Source organism: Olea europaea, unplaced genomic scaffold, assembly GCF_002742605.1.
Source record: "Olea europaea var. sylvestris unplaced genomic scaffold, O_europaea_v1 scaffold1433, whole genome shotgun sequence".
NCBI classification, from domain to species: Eukaryota; Viridiplantae; Streptophyta; class Magnoliopsida; order Lamiales; family Oleaceae; genus Olea; species Olea europaea.
In genome coordinates, this window is record NW_019231866.1 from 18,150 (window position 1) to 33,149 (window position 15,000).

At 31.2% G+C, this 15,000-nt stretch overlaps 1 protein-coding gene across 1 annotated transcript; it reads right to left on the reverse strand.

The window, feature by feature from the left end:
* Positions 1 to 5,980: 5,980 nt before the first annotated feature.
* Positions 5,981 to 6,716, reverse strand: LOC111375939. The gene is made up of 2 exons (XM_022998859.1): positions 6,430 to 6,716; positions 5,981 to 6,167 (listed from the first exon to the last, which is right to left on the reverse strand). Exons 1-2 carry the CDS (start codon positions 6,714 to 6,716, stop codon positions 5,981 to 5,983), a joined length of 474 nt encoding a protein of 157 aa, XP_022854627.1.
* Between the last annotated feature and the right edge of the window lie 8,284 nt (positions 6,717 to 15,000).

The following is a 15,000-nucleotide window of genomic DNA, read 5'->3' on the forward strand; positions in this document are numbered from 1 at the left end:
AACGTTTTCTTTAGTTCTCAACGGTGATAGTAGTTTAGTTTTGTAAGTCCAACTTAAAAACTTTGCTAACGTCGCTAATCATTAGATTTACATAGTTTTTGCAATAAATTCTTGATATTATGTGTAAACTAACAAGTTTCAGTGTGCAAGCTGATGACATTCTTCGCAAATTAACATAGAATTGAAAATTGGCACATCTCTTTTAGCCCTTGCTAGATGGTCTTTAATTCAAAATTCTTTTTCTACATACTCATTTTCAATAAAATATTTACATGTAAACTAAAAACTTTTGATTACTTTTAAATTACACATTCTTTAAAAATTCGTTATTCAAAACATTATTTTTCTTAGATAATGACCATAAAACATGGACTTATAATTTGCTTATTATTTTTGACATTTTCTGTACAAAATAAATTAAAGTAAAAAATGATAATTTAAAATGAAATTCTCAAGTGAAGAAGAGCCGGCTCCATAAAGGAAAAATAAGGGCTAGAATGTAAAAATACTTCACCAATTTATCGTGATACGATAATTACACGATATGACTCGTTAGAGAAAATAATCCGGCTGACGGGCTGAGTGTATGTGGGAGACAAGGCTCTGAATGCATGTGTATATCGTAAGAGGAACAGTACAACACCAACAACACGCGCTTCACCGAGCGTGGTTAACAGTTGGGTGAATAGAGTACATTAAGGAGTGATTAGTGTGATAATTAGAGATTTTAATTAAGAATTTATTGAATTGGACAAGCTCTCATGCTGCAGCGGCATCATTGCATGTTTTTCACATGATTCATTATGATTTTGCCCCCAGTGCCTATTATCATGTCCCATGTTTCTAAATTATGTTCCAATTTCTAAATGAAGTTGATAATTTATTCAAAAACCATATAAGTTTAGCTTAGATTGTTTCAAATTGCTTTGTTGGATATTGTTTCTTACATATTTTATATGATAAACCTGAAAAGACGAATCAAAGATTTCTTGATTGTGAATGTGTTGTTTTGGGTAGTAAAAAATAACGAAGTATTTGTATTTTTAAGATTGAATTTCAGATGTGAATAAATTTGACTTTTTCAACTGAACTCACATCATATTTTTTTTGGGATTTTAAAGAAAATACATCAATTAGTAAGCATGCGTTTGGAGATATGGGCTAGGTCGTTACACTCTTGTCACGCCTTGTCAAATTAGGCTAATGGGCAGGTCGTTTCTATCGCAATGGTGTGGGGCATCAAAGGTTGTAGCCTCGTGGACAACTCAAAGGGGCTCATAAAAAATTAATAAAATAATTCAACTCACATTATATCTTTTTTGGGAATAGAAAATACATTTCAAATATATCATTTAGTAAGGATATGCTTGGAGACATGGGCTAGGTCGTTAAGCTCTCGCCACGTCTTGTCAAATTACGCTAATGGGCAAGTCTCCTCCTGTCGCAATGGTGTGGGGGCATTAAAAGTTGTAGCCCTATGGACAACTCAAAGGGGCTTAAAAATTAATAAAATTTGTGAATTTTATGAAATATACAGTTAAAAATGTATTTGAGAAAAAAATGATTTAAAAATATAGAGGCTATATATATATATATATATATATATATATAACTTCTATTAAAAAGCTCAATGAGTTGTCACTGTTGATGAAACAGTAAATGAATTCTAATTTACTTTACAAGAGAGAAGAAAATGACGTCATTTTTTGTTTATATATTTTTCCTACTTTTCACTATTGAAGTTCTTTTTTCCTTCTTTCTTTCTCTTCTTTAGCTCACGTCCATCCCGATTTTTACTCCTTATTTTCGGTGACCATATTAGGCAACCATACTCCTTATTTTCAGGTACAATAATTTCTATTGATTGATTTATGCAGTTGAAGAGATGTATGAATTTAAATATCTCTTTCTACTCCTCTTTCTTCTCGAAAAAATTTTGCTGTTTGTAATGGTTAGTAGTGTTTTCTTCGTATTTTTTTTATGGAATTGATTTAGATTTTGTTCCAAATTGTATAAAAAAAATGCATATTTTCCTTTTCACCTTCTTGTTTAGGCTGTATAATTAATTATTTTCCTAGAAAGTATTGCCTGATCTTAGTTGGGTAAATTGACGTTAATTTGGTAAATTCATTTTTGTTGGAATACCAAGAAAGTATTGTTTTAGTGATCTTTGATGTTAATTTGATGAATTCATTTTTGTTGGAATACCAAAGATTTAGTTTTGCTAATTTTATTTTGGATCCTTAAAAAAAATAAAAATTGCTTCACACTGTGCGGAGTTGCTCCCACAAAGTGCGTGGAGTCGCACAAAAGTGCGGAGCAACTCCACACTGTGCGGAGAGATTAGAATGTGCGGAGAAATCAACTATCTCCGCACAGTGCGGAGAGTTTCTCCAAACTCTCTGAAGAGTTTACTCCAAACTCTCTGGAGAAACTTTTTTTTTTTATTCTTCATTTTTTCCTATTTAGTTTTTTTATTTTTTCATATTACATGTTTTTTCACCAATGTCGAGTTATCTCCAAACTCTACGGAGCTAGATTTTTTTTCCCACATTTCTCTTTCTTTTTATTCTCTTTGATTTTCTTAAATTTAAACAATTTGATTTTTTATTTTTTTAGTTTACTTTTGATATATAATATATATGTAAACATTCCTATATAAGAAACACATAAAATAGCTTAACAAAAAAAAGAAAAAGAAAATCTCTCCGCACTATGCGACGAAATCAATTGATCTCTCCGAACTGTGCGGAGAGATCAACTCTCTCCGCATAGTGCGGAGAGTTTAGAGGTGTTTCTCCAAACTCTACGGAGAAACTCTCCAAACTCTACGCTCTTGTTATTTTTTATTTTTCGTTTTATCTATTTGGTTTTTTATTTTTTTAGATTATCATAGTTTTTTACCAATGTCGAGGTATCTTCAAACTCTTCGGATGCTGCGCATGCACTGAGCTACGATTTTTTCTCCATTTCTCTTTCTTTTTTATTCTCTTTGATTTTCTTAAATTCAAACTATTTGATTTTTTTATTTTTTTTAGTTTACCTTTGATATATAATATATATGTATACATTCCTACATAATAAACAAACAAAAAAATAGCTTAACAAAAAAAAAAAAAATATCTCTTCGCACAGTGTGGAGTTGCTCTGCACTGTGGTGAGTGACCAAAGTGCGAAGCAACTCCGCACAGTACGGAGTTGTTTGTAATTCCGTACACTCTGTGGGGAGTGTTTGGAGTAACTCCGCACTTTACTCCCATGAAATGCGGAGTTACTCCGTAGAGTGCGGAGTAGTTTTTTTAATTTTTTAAGCATTCACAATAAATTTAGCAAAATTAAATGTTCGGTATTCCAACAAAAATGAATTCACCATATTAACATCAAAGATCACACTAGAGTAATACTTTTCTTCGTATTCCAACAAAAATGCGGAGTTACTCCACACAAAGTGTACGGAGTTACGGACAACTCCGCACTGTGTGGAGAGAGTTGAGAGTTTCTCCAAACTCTCTAGAGAGTTGAGTTTGAATAGCTCTCCGGAGAAACTCTCCAAAGAGTTTGGAGAAACTTTTTTTTTTTGTTTATTCTTCATTTTTTTTATTTGACTTTTTATTTTTTCATATTACCATATTTTTCACCAATGTCGAGTTATCTTCAAACTCTCCAGAGCTAGATTTTTTTTTCCGCGTTTCTCTTTCTTTTTGTTCTTTTTGGTTTTCTTAAATTTAAACTATTTTATTTTTTTAGCTTGCATTTGATAAGAAACAAATAAAATAACTTAACAAAAAAAGAAAAAAAAAAGAAAATCTCTCGCACTGTGCGAAGAAATCAATTGATCTCTCTGAATTGTGTGACGACATCAATCTCTCTGCACAATGCGTAGAGTTTGGAGAGAAACTCTCCAAAGAGTTTGGAGGTGTTTCTCCAAACTCTTTAAAGAAACTCAACAAATATAGTTTAGATTTCTTCAATAATTTTCAAAGCTACTAGAAAAGTTAATGTAGACATTTAGTTTTGGTAGATTTTTGTAATTAAGTTTCAGTAAAAGAGGGCTAATAAATTTACAATAATTTTTTTTTTGTTTTTTTTACAAATAGCATAAAAAAATCTTTTTTTATCTTCAACAAAAAAACACATTTAAAAATTAGCAATTTCATAATCACCCTTTTTTTTAAATTCCTTAAAATACAATTATAAAAAAGAAAACAATATTGAATTACTAAAATCAATATCTATCAAATACAGTATCTAAAGACAATATGTGCATATACGGTATGCTGTAAATATGATATGATACAAATACGGTATGTTGTATATACGGTATGATGCAAATACGGTATGCTATAAATACGGTTTGCTACATATATGGTAAGTTGCAAATACGGTATGTTGCATATACAATATGTAAAGTGCATATACGGTATGTACAAAAACCAATATCTACTAAATAGGGTATCTAAAGACAATGTGTACAAATATGGTATGCTGTAAATACGGTGTGCTGTATATACGGTGTGCTGCATATACGGTATGATGCAAATACGATATGCTGTAAATACGGCATGATGCAAATACGATACATTGTAAATACGGTATGTTGCATATACGATAAGCTGCAAATACAGTATGCGTAAACACGGTATGTTACATAAACGGTATGTAAAGTGCATATACGGTATGAATGAATCCGATTTCGTCCACTACAATAAATTTCAATACCGTATATGTTGTTACCTATTTGCAACTTATCGTATATGCAGACAATTTACTGTATTTGTAGCTTACCGTATATATCGCTTTTTGCACTTACAAATACCGAAAATGCAGTATACCATACATTCATTTACCAAACTGAATGTCAGAAAAAAATTTCAGATTTTTATTTTTTCAACATAAGCATAAAATGAATATTAAAATATATGAAGGACAAAATATAAAACGCATATGAATATGCAAGTCGATTTATAATTTTGTGCTCAATCTTTAATTTTCCAATATTGAATTACACAAAATTTATAAATATAATCTTCACATTCAACTCAATCATATCAACACTATCAAAGAATACATGCAAAATAGTTTGTATAACCTCGTATATTTTTTCTTCAAGTATGAAATATACAAATATATTTTTTCTAGATAATACAATACTGTTACAATTGTAAAAATAATTTGCAATCCTTTTCTTATATCATGAAAATATTTCTAGATATTACTTCAAAAACTTTTCAAAAAACTAAAATTCATACGTTAATAAAAATACAATAAATACAAAATTCGTGCAACGCATGTGATAGTGACTAGTATATTGATTAACACAAACAAAGAAATGAATTTTACTATTTATTTCTCAAACATAGACAATCAAAATAGGGCATCTCCCTAATTTAAGATGTGATTAGTTCATTGATTGGTGTTTAATTGCGTTGACTCAAATCTTATAATTTGCAACCAGAAGATGAAAGTTTTGTGCATAATTAAGATGTGGGAATGCATTAGATTGTCCCTTGTGAGAAGGAAATATACACTGATAAAATACATTCTCTCATATCTATACTATCGTTATAAAGCAACAATAGTCATTTTATATATAGTCTCTATACTAATTACATTGGTGAATCCAGGATCGAAGTCCAGCTAGGGCGTGTTGACCGTTGATCGTTGACCGTCGACAATTATAATAATTCGATCGTTTAATAAAATTTGGTTATATAATATTAAAAGTTATTCAATATATATGTAAATGAACTAAAACGTCAAAATCGTATACAGATGAAAATATACTTCAATACAACCCAAAATAGTAAAAAGAATACGATACAACCTTACTCAATTACTTTGTAACTGTAAACTTAGACAACTGCATTCTACGGGATCTCATGATTTGAAAACGTTGCAATATTTCCTCATTCTCAAGTTTTTTAAAAATAGCTTTCTCCATGTAAACCACCAAATTGTCATTCAACCAGTCATCTCCCATTTAGTTGCGCAAGTCATTCTTGATTAGATTCATAGCAGAAAATACTCTTTCAACACTTGCAGTTGCCACAAGTAATATCAAAGCCAAGGTGAGCAGCCTATAAACCAATGGAAAATAATAGGCGCTTCTAGTTTTAACCAACTTCTGAGCTACACAAAATATGCTATTGAGATTAAAAAAGCTTCGTCTATTCTCAAAAGCAAAAGAAATTTATCAAGTTGAGGTTTAAGTAATAAAAGTTCTTCACTATTGAAGTCCAAAGGATAGAACTGAGCAAGACGTAGCAATTTATCCTTATCAAAAGCTGCAAATGAATCTATTGGACTTAAATATAAAATGCAAGTAAAGAGCTCAATAGTTGTTTCTGAAAAACGATCATTCAACTCTTGCAAGATTGAGTCTATCACATGACAATACAAATCAACATAAAAGCAATGAAAATAAGTCACCGCTGAGCTACACATCTAGGTCGACCGTTCACTACTATAATATCCTCCATATTGGGCACTAAATTATGTCTATCAACACAAAACTCAATCACCTTACTCAACAAAGTATCCCAACCTTTCTCTCTCAGGTTCAGCAATGCACACTTACACAAATTCAATAACCTCATAGCATTTTGAATAACCTGATCCTTTTTCTGTAAAACTTGTGAAAGGTCGTCTGTAACTGCAAGAATTTCAAACATAAAGTGAAGACTGAACACAGACTCAAAATCTTGCATAGCGTTCATCTATCTTACGGTTGAAGATTTTTTATCTGAATGTACGCCATCTTCTGATATATTTTCAAGAACATCTATGATAGCATGAAACATATTAATGAAACGAGTAATTGTCAATAGATGTGAGCCCCACCTAGTATCACCTGGGCGTGCCAAACTCATTTCTTGAAATTGACCACTTCTACCAGTAAGTTCCCCAATATTAAGCTTCTCCAGAATATTAGCTTGATAACTTGTTCGAAGAGCATCTACACGCTTACATGATGTACCAACCAAATTCACAATAATAGCAAGTATGTCGAAAAAATCACCAAGCATACAATTCCTACATGCCACAGATACAATTGCCAACTGAAGCTTGTGAGCAAAGCAATGAACGTACATAATATGTGGGTTCTCTTTTAGAATTAAAGCTTTCAACCCATTAAACTCACCTTACATATTACTTGCTCCATCATAGCCTTGACCTCTCAGGCTAGATATGCTCAACCCATGTGTAGAAAACATTGCATCAATGACATCTTTTAGTGATTGGGCACAAGTATTAGTGACATGGGACATACCCAAAAAACGCTACTTCACTTGCCGACTTTTGTCAACAAACCTCAAAACAACTGTCATTTGTTCTTTCATAGAATTATCACGAGTCTCATCAATCAAAATTGAAAACAAAGAATCACCTATCTCATTGATAATAACCCTCATCGTCTCTACGGCACAACAATTAATCAAATCTTTTTGGATGGTTGGTGAAGTCATTTGTCATTTCCAGGAGCTTTACTAAATAATACTTCTTTAATTTCCTTACAACGAGCTGCATACTAGTTCAGTAACTCAATTAGATTTTCTTTATTAGTAGACTCTTTCGATTCATCATGACCATGAAATGACAATCCTTGCATCAAGAGGAGTCTTGTACAATCTAGCACCGTAGTCATCCTGGTACTATTACTTTGTTGTTGACTACTACTTTGGCTAGAAATAATATAGGAGATACTTTACTTTTGATTCATCAAGTTGGTACACTTTGCAAAAGCTTGATTATGAGCACTATCAAAGAGACCTACATGATCTTTGAATGTCTTTTTGTGCTTCCAATCCCTAAAATCGGTTTTAGTAAATATATGGCCACCCCTTGACCCCCTCTATCGGGTTTGAAAAGTTGCAATGCAAACAGTACGTCGCATCCTTTTTTATACTATATTCCAACCAATAAAATTCGGATAACCATTCTTTTCGAAAACATCTATTAGCATTCCCCATCCGTCTTCTTGAAATATCATGTCTATATAGTTGACAAGGACCCTTCTCCAAGTATGCCAACCTAACATCATCTCTGATATTAGGATCATATGACTCGATAAGGAGGCGTATCCCTAGATCAGATACAAGATCATCCACATTAAATTGAACCCGGGGCTTCTTTGTGTTTTTCAATAACTCTTGTGCTCGACTAGAATCAATGGCGGGACTAGATGCACAACTAGAAGTAGAAGAATTGGGTATGGACTTTCGTTTTGGTTGAAAAAATAGTTCTATAATCTGCAAAATGTCCCAATTTATTTTTCAATTACAATTGATTAAAAAAATAACCAACACATGGGTTGAATTGAGTGGCCAACATCTTTTCAATTAAACATAAATTACTTATCCTAATTTCCTAAATGAAAATTCCCAAATCATTATTCATTCCTCATTAAAACATAAATTACTTATCACAAAGCACAGTTCGCAAATACAATTTCGTAAACATAAATTTCCAAATCAATAATCATAACTCATCATGATAAAACATAAATTACTTATCATAATTTATAAATCACAATTCGCAAACATAAATTTCCAAATGAATAAATCATAACATAATTAATATTAAATTATTCAATGCTCAACATCAACAACTCCAAGATAGAACAAAATAAAAACAAAATAGGAAGACTCACAGTCACCGTAGGCAGTACAGTAGCAGGGGCAAAACAAAATCGAACAAAATCGAAATAGCTAAAACAAAATAGAACAAAACCAAAACAAAAATAAAATAAAATAAAGAGGGAAAGAAAGAGTCACCAGTCTAATGGAGTTCATTGTCTGTTCAGGCGTTTAACACTTCGACGTTTGGTACTTCGGCGTTCATTGCAGCTGCCAGCAGAACGACATGTTCTTTGATGGAGTATACTGTCTGCAGTCTGCCTCCTGGAGTCTGGAGCTAGCCTAGGTCGTGTGGTGTGGATTTGGAGAAAGAAGAAGTGAGGTCGACTCGAGGAAAAGGGTTTGGCATTTGGGGGAAATTCACAATTCTTGCTGCCCACGATTGAAATGAAATAGGTATTATGGGTTGATATATTGGATAAATTCATTTGACATTTGGGCTAAATAATAAGAGGCTCAAACCCCCAAAATTTAATATTTACTGCTGAAGCTGAAGCTCAAACCCAAAAAAAAAGGGGGCTTTCATCTTCCTTTTTCTTCCCTAGGCGAGTGGGCAACCACTGAGGCACTGACCCGGCCGCTTTGCAGATTCCGACAGAGCCGACACACGCGGTCGTGCCCCCTCGTTGGGTGCTGGCTCCGCGCTTGATAACATATAGTGATACTATATAGAAAATAAATGGAGCATCAATCCTAATGAACTCGACCATGATCATGACTCGAAGGTAGTCAATCTACCACACCTAAGAGTGTTAGGACTTGAACAGGAGACAGGAAGAATTATCGAGCTTTCCATTTGAACATTTATCATGATTTCGAGAAATAGATTATTCTACAACTAAGGCGAGAACGTTTGAACCTATTCTCGTGTAAAACTTTAGTGCTTCAATTAACATAAATAGTTACTAAAACCAATTATTTAGTGATAAGTAGCACTCCTCTTTGAACTTTAAGATACATCACTTACATTGGACGTTTGAAAAGAGTAATATTATGTTATTAATGTTTAACGTTAATCTACATGATATTAAATACTCATTCCATTCCAATTATATAGACTTGTTTCTTTTTCACACGGGTTAAGAAATCTTCTTTAATGTCATTGAAAAATTAATTTTTATCAAAATCTTTCCTAGTTTACCTCTATTTAATTTTCAGTATGTAGTAGTAAATTATTGTTGGAATTAGTAAAAAAATTGAATGATTTAATTTGAAGAAGAAAAAAATGAGAATTGTTTCATGTTTTCAAGAAGTGAGAAATGTATGTATTTGGATGATTTCAAGAAGTTGGCATATTAAGTGGGAAAATTGAATAAGGGTATATTGGTAAAAGAACAAAAAAAAAATTTCTAATTTAAGAAACAGACCTATATATTTGGGACTAGGCTTGGGCGCAGTTTGGTTTGGTCGGTTTCGACTCCAACCCAAAACCAAAACCAAAACCTAATTAGTCGGTTTGAGCAAATTTCAAGTCAAACCAACCCACTCTAACTTTTAAACCGAACCAAACCAAACCAAATGAGATTGGTTTGGTTTTGAATTGGTTCAGTTTGGACTTTTAGTCCAAATTAATTTTTTTAAAAATATATTGTCTGAATTTTGGGCACACTTAGATTGCAAGAACTAAAATAATCAAATAATTTTATATTATAAGAATTATTGATTAATAAATAAAATCAGACTAATAGAGATGGATCAACAGAAAACTTAATTTTTTTTAATATTATATAATATGACTGCTTGAATATGGAAAAAAATGCTAAGTATAACATAATAAGCATGTGAAAGAAAGTTTTTAGTGCTATTACTTACCGGCAACACCATATATTGGAGGGAATTGAGATATAATTATGATATTAAAGTTTATCTTTTGGTTTTTATTTTTCGTAAATCAAATAAAAAAAAGGTGAATATATAAATGGGTTGGGTTGGTTCGATTAACCAACAGTTTAAGACTTTAAACCATGATTGAACCAAACCACCATTGTTTTGTTTAAAAAAACCAAACCAAACTAATTACTTGCATCGAATCAACCTGAATTGACTCGAATCGGTTCAGTTTGATTGGTTTGGTCGGTTTTTCGATCTTTTTGCCCAGGCTTATTTGGGATAAGAGAAAGAAAACTCATTTTATATAATTGGAAAAGAGGGAGTATAATTTTAATTAAATTGATCTCATATTTTTACATTAAATTGAAATTACCATTTAATGTCATATATTGTGACATAAACGGTGCTAAGTTTGCACTTTCAAGACCACTCTTTGCTTGTGCGTGAAACGTATTTAGTTTTTCTCTTTCCTCTTTGGCTCACTTATGAATCTCATATTCAAACTGAGAATATGTATTTTTTTATTTTTTTTACACTCATTTTCAACAACATTTTTTAATAAAATAATTTTGTATTTATAGATCCATAATTTTCCTATGGTTTATCGGCGCATTATCCAAAAACATCACTTTTCTTAAAATTTATCTCAAAAAATTCTATATCAAACAGATTCATCAATTACTAACGAGTGAATATGAAATGTATACAGATCAATAACATTTGGTCCCTATTTAACAACCATTATTTGGGGAAAATAAAGTTTTGAATATTGATTTTTAGGAGAATGTGTGATTGAAAAATAGAAAAAAGTTTCGTGTTTAAGTGCAGAATATTTTATTGTATAAATATATGGCTGAAAATAAGTATGTAAAAAAAAGTTCGAAAATAATGATTTTCAGACAAGGCTTTAATCAATTCCAGTCGAAACAATACATTCAAGGTCAAGGATACCATTAAGAGTTTGCTTTTTTCTCGTTTCATTCGTTCATCAATAAAAGAAATTGAAGTATGAAATTACTTTTCCAAATTTTAATATTTATTATTTGGAGCATATTATTTTTCTAGGTGAGTGTGCTAATGTACGTTGTGTTTGGTTCAAATAGCTAAGGGCCTATTTGGTTTGTGTTTCAATTTTCAATTTTGAATTTTGAGTTGATCTTTTACTTATTTTGTTATTGAGTGTCTGTTAAGATTTTTAAAACCGTGTTTAGTTTGTCATTTTAAAAAATTATTTCTCAAAACTAAAAATTAAAAAATTCGTTTGGTTTGAAAATTTGAAAAAATTGTTTTATGACATTTTATTTTATCAAGTTTGATTAATCAATAAAAATAGAATAATTTTATGTTAATGTATTGTCATATATTATATACATTTTAAAGTTGGTGAATCTTATAATACTTTTTTTTTCTAGACTAAAAATTAAAATAATAAATTAATTTTAAAATATAGGAAATAACAAAAAAATAATGACATGGACGTAAAATATTTTTATTTGTGTTCATTTAACTAGTTCTCAAATTTATATGTAAATAATCAATAGTTAGAACTAGTTTTATTTTCTAGAATTTTTTATAATTTTATTTCTTTAGAATTTTAATTTTTGTTTTTTTAGAATTTTATTTTTTCAAAAGTTATCAATTTTATTTCTTGAATTTATAATTTTTAAAGTTTTATTTAAACGCTTGTTTTTTATGTTTTGAGAGTTTTCAGAATTTTCACTGAAAACGCTCAAAATGTCAAAATGTGATTTGAGTTTCATATTATAAATTTATTTTTAATTTTGAAAATATATTTTCAAAAATAACATATCAATAACATTTTTAATATTTTGTAAAAATGAAAATGACTAGAAAATAGCAAATCAAATGCACTCTAAATCTCTTTGTATACACAAAATTGACTTAACATTCAGAGCCGGCTTATTTGGCCAAAACATCCATAAGTTTGACCTTTAGTGTGTAAAAAGTCCCCACATTTCAAATTTTTGCATTTTCACCTTTATTTCTATTTTCATTGTAGAAAATGTTATTCTGTCCAACTACTGTTAGTCATATCGTTAAATGCACACCTGAACTCAATTATATTTTAAAACAAGAATGGTAAAATGGTTAGGCCATTTCAAAAAAGGAAAAAAAGAAAGAAAGAAAGAGAAAATCTCCCTGCAAGAACATACCAGACATGCACACACATGGTTTCCTTTCGAAATCTCAACCTTTCACGTCCCTCTTGTTCCCATTCCCTTCCTCTCCTTCTTCTATCATCTCAGATTTGTGCGTTTACAGTTCATTTGTGCGTTTCATCTTTGCATCACCACCATCATCTAAATATGGACAGTCTCTATTTTTTTTTTTTTGGTTGAATGCACTTGTAGGACATTGAAGTTTGGTCTGAATTGTAAATTTCTTTTGTTGATGTGTGTGAATAATAAATTTGAGTAAGAGCCAAAATGTGTCTAAAAGTGTTGGCTTTTGTTGCTTGATGCTGAACATAATATATAATCATGCTAAACTCTTTTGGTTGTGATTTCATTCTTTTGCTAAGTTTTTATGTTCGATTTTTGTTCAATAGTTGTATTTGTTGTGTTTATTGATGTCTCCATTTATGAATTTGACTTGTTGTCTTTAAATTGTAATCTGATCATCGCAATAAGTTGTTGTGATTGATCAGTGTGCCAGGTTGTTATGTTGGACAGGATGTTTGCAGGATAAGACATGGATTGTTTTCACAAAGATATGAAACGAAAGGACTTTTTTGCAAAATCCTTCAAAAGGTAGGGATGTTTTACGCAAAATCCTTTGAAACGTGGGCACATCTTTCGCGAAACTTGTTGAAACAGAAGGATGTTTTGCACATGTTCAATTTCGGGGAAAAAAAAAATAGATTTACGGCTCCATATTTGATGCAGTATTCTGGGAAAACTGAGTTTTATGATTTTTGATATCGAATTGCTATGGAGACTAACAAAGGATGAGAGCAGGTATAGATGCCACAATAGGAAAATGAAAAATGCATGAGCTTGAGTGATGATGAACCGTGGACTTCAAACAATAAAGGCGCTGCAATTTAAGAATTACGATTTTACACACAGCATTTCAAATTCAAAAACTTGGTTTTGCTTCATTTGTTTGATTAATCTTCGTGCTTGCTACCATTTCAAAGTTTCATCATATATTATTGCTTCTTTTTTTTCTTTTTTCTTTTTTAATACTTGCGAATAACCTGTTTATGGTGGGAAGAAAACTCTCTCTCTCTCTGTGGATTTTGTTGAATAACTATGCTGCTAGCCTGCTATCCCATTTTAGACTAAAGGCGTAACAGAATCCGGTCATACACCAACTGAATTTTAACGATTACATGCTTATACAGTCTAGCAAAGTAGTATTAATGTGGAAAACTTACCTCCAGACATTAGAACACACACTCCATACTAGAGAATTATACAGTCTGGCAAAGTAGTGTTGATGTTGAAACTTACTTCCGGACGTTAGAAAACACACTCCATACTAGAGAATTTTTTTCCTGAGTATTGATCCATTAAAGTAATCATCAAGAAGTTCAAGGACAGTGTCATAAAAGCAATGCTTCTGTTGCATGTTGATGCTGTGCAGTGCAGGAGAAAAGGCCTTAACATAATCAGGTTCCACAGACGAAGGAATTATTTTGACTTTGAAAGTATGGTCACAAACCGCCTTTTAGCTTTTCATAACCATCGATTTCTTGAACAGTTCATATCAGCTAAGAAAGTTCCATTAAAGTCAAAATTTTGATATCTTCTCTGAGAAGATAGAATCTAAATTCCTATTGAAAGAAACTCTTGGGAAAATATATCGATTTTACTGTGCAATAATTCATATTCAAATTAATCTTCTTTTAGCGGAATAACAATTGGGCGGAATTCCGACTTACAGAATAAATGGAATAAACTACAATGATAATGGTCAAGGTAAGAGTTTGACTCTTTTTCTTTAAGACGATAATACTTCGCACTGGTGATGACGGTCTTCCGACACTCGTCTCTCAAGATACAACAACCTCGACTTGTAATAATGGAACTCCAAATTACAAGACCCAACAAACTCACTAACATTTTAATCTCTCTAAAACTGGATGACTAAAATGCGTGAAAATAACATATGGAACTGAAATGCAAAATATGAATTATGCAAGAAGGAATGGATATAATTTGCAAGAGAGGAAAATCGGAATTGATTTTGGAATGAATTAAATCCGGCATATGGAGGCCTATTTATAGAAGTTGAAAAATTGTGTCCAAAACAAATTGTGTCTTGAACAGACAAAATCCATTTGTACAGGCAATTTAACAGTCAATCACCATTTTCTAGAAAATGTCACACGTTGAGCACAGAAAAATATGAAAAAAATTAAATAATATAAATAAAAACATTAATTTAATTTTATAATAAAATAATATAATTTAAATACTATTTTACCAAAAAATATATATACCAACTAGGTCCAAGCCCACGGAATTGATTTGAAAGAAGGAATGAATATAATTTGCAAGAGAGAAAA

What these genes read in the sequence shown, in the direction of transcription:
- LOC111375939 (XM_022998859.1), bottom strand. Translation starts at nt 6,716, where the DNA reads ATGAACGCTATGCAAGATTTTGAGTCTGTGTTCAGTCTTCACTTTATG. An exon ending in CCTAGATGTGTAGCTCAGCG is followed by an intron (nt 6,168 to 6,429) that starts GTGACTTATTTT and finishes TTTTGAGAATAG; the next exon opens with ACGAAGCTTTTTTAATCTCA.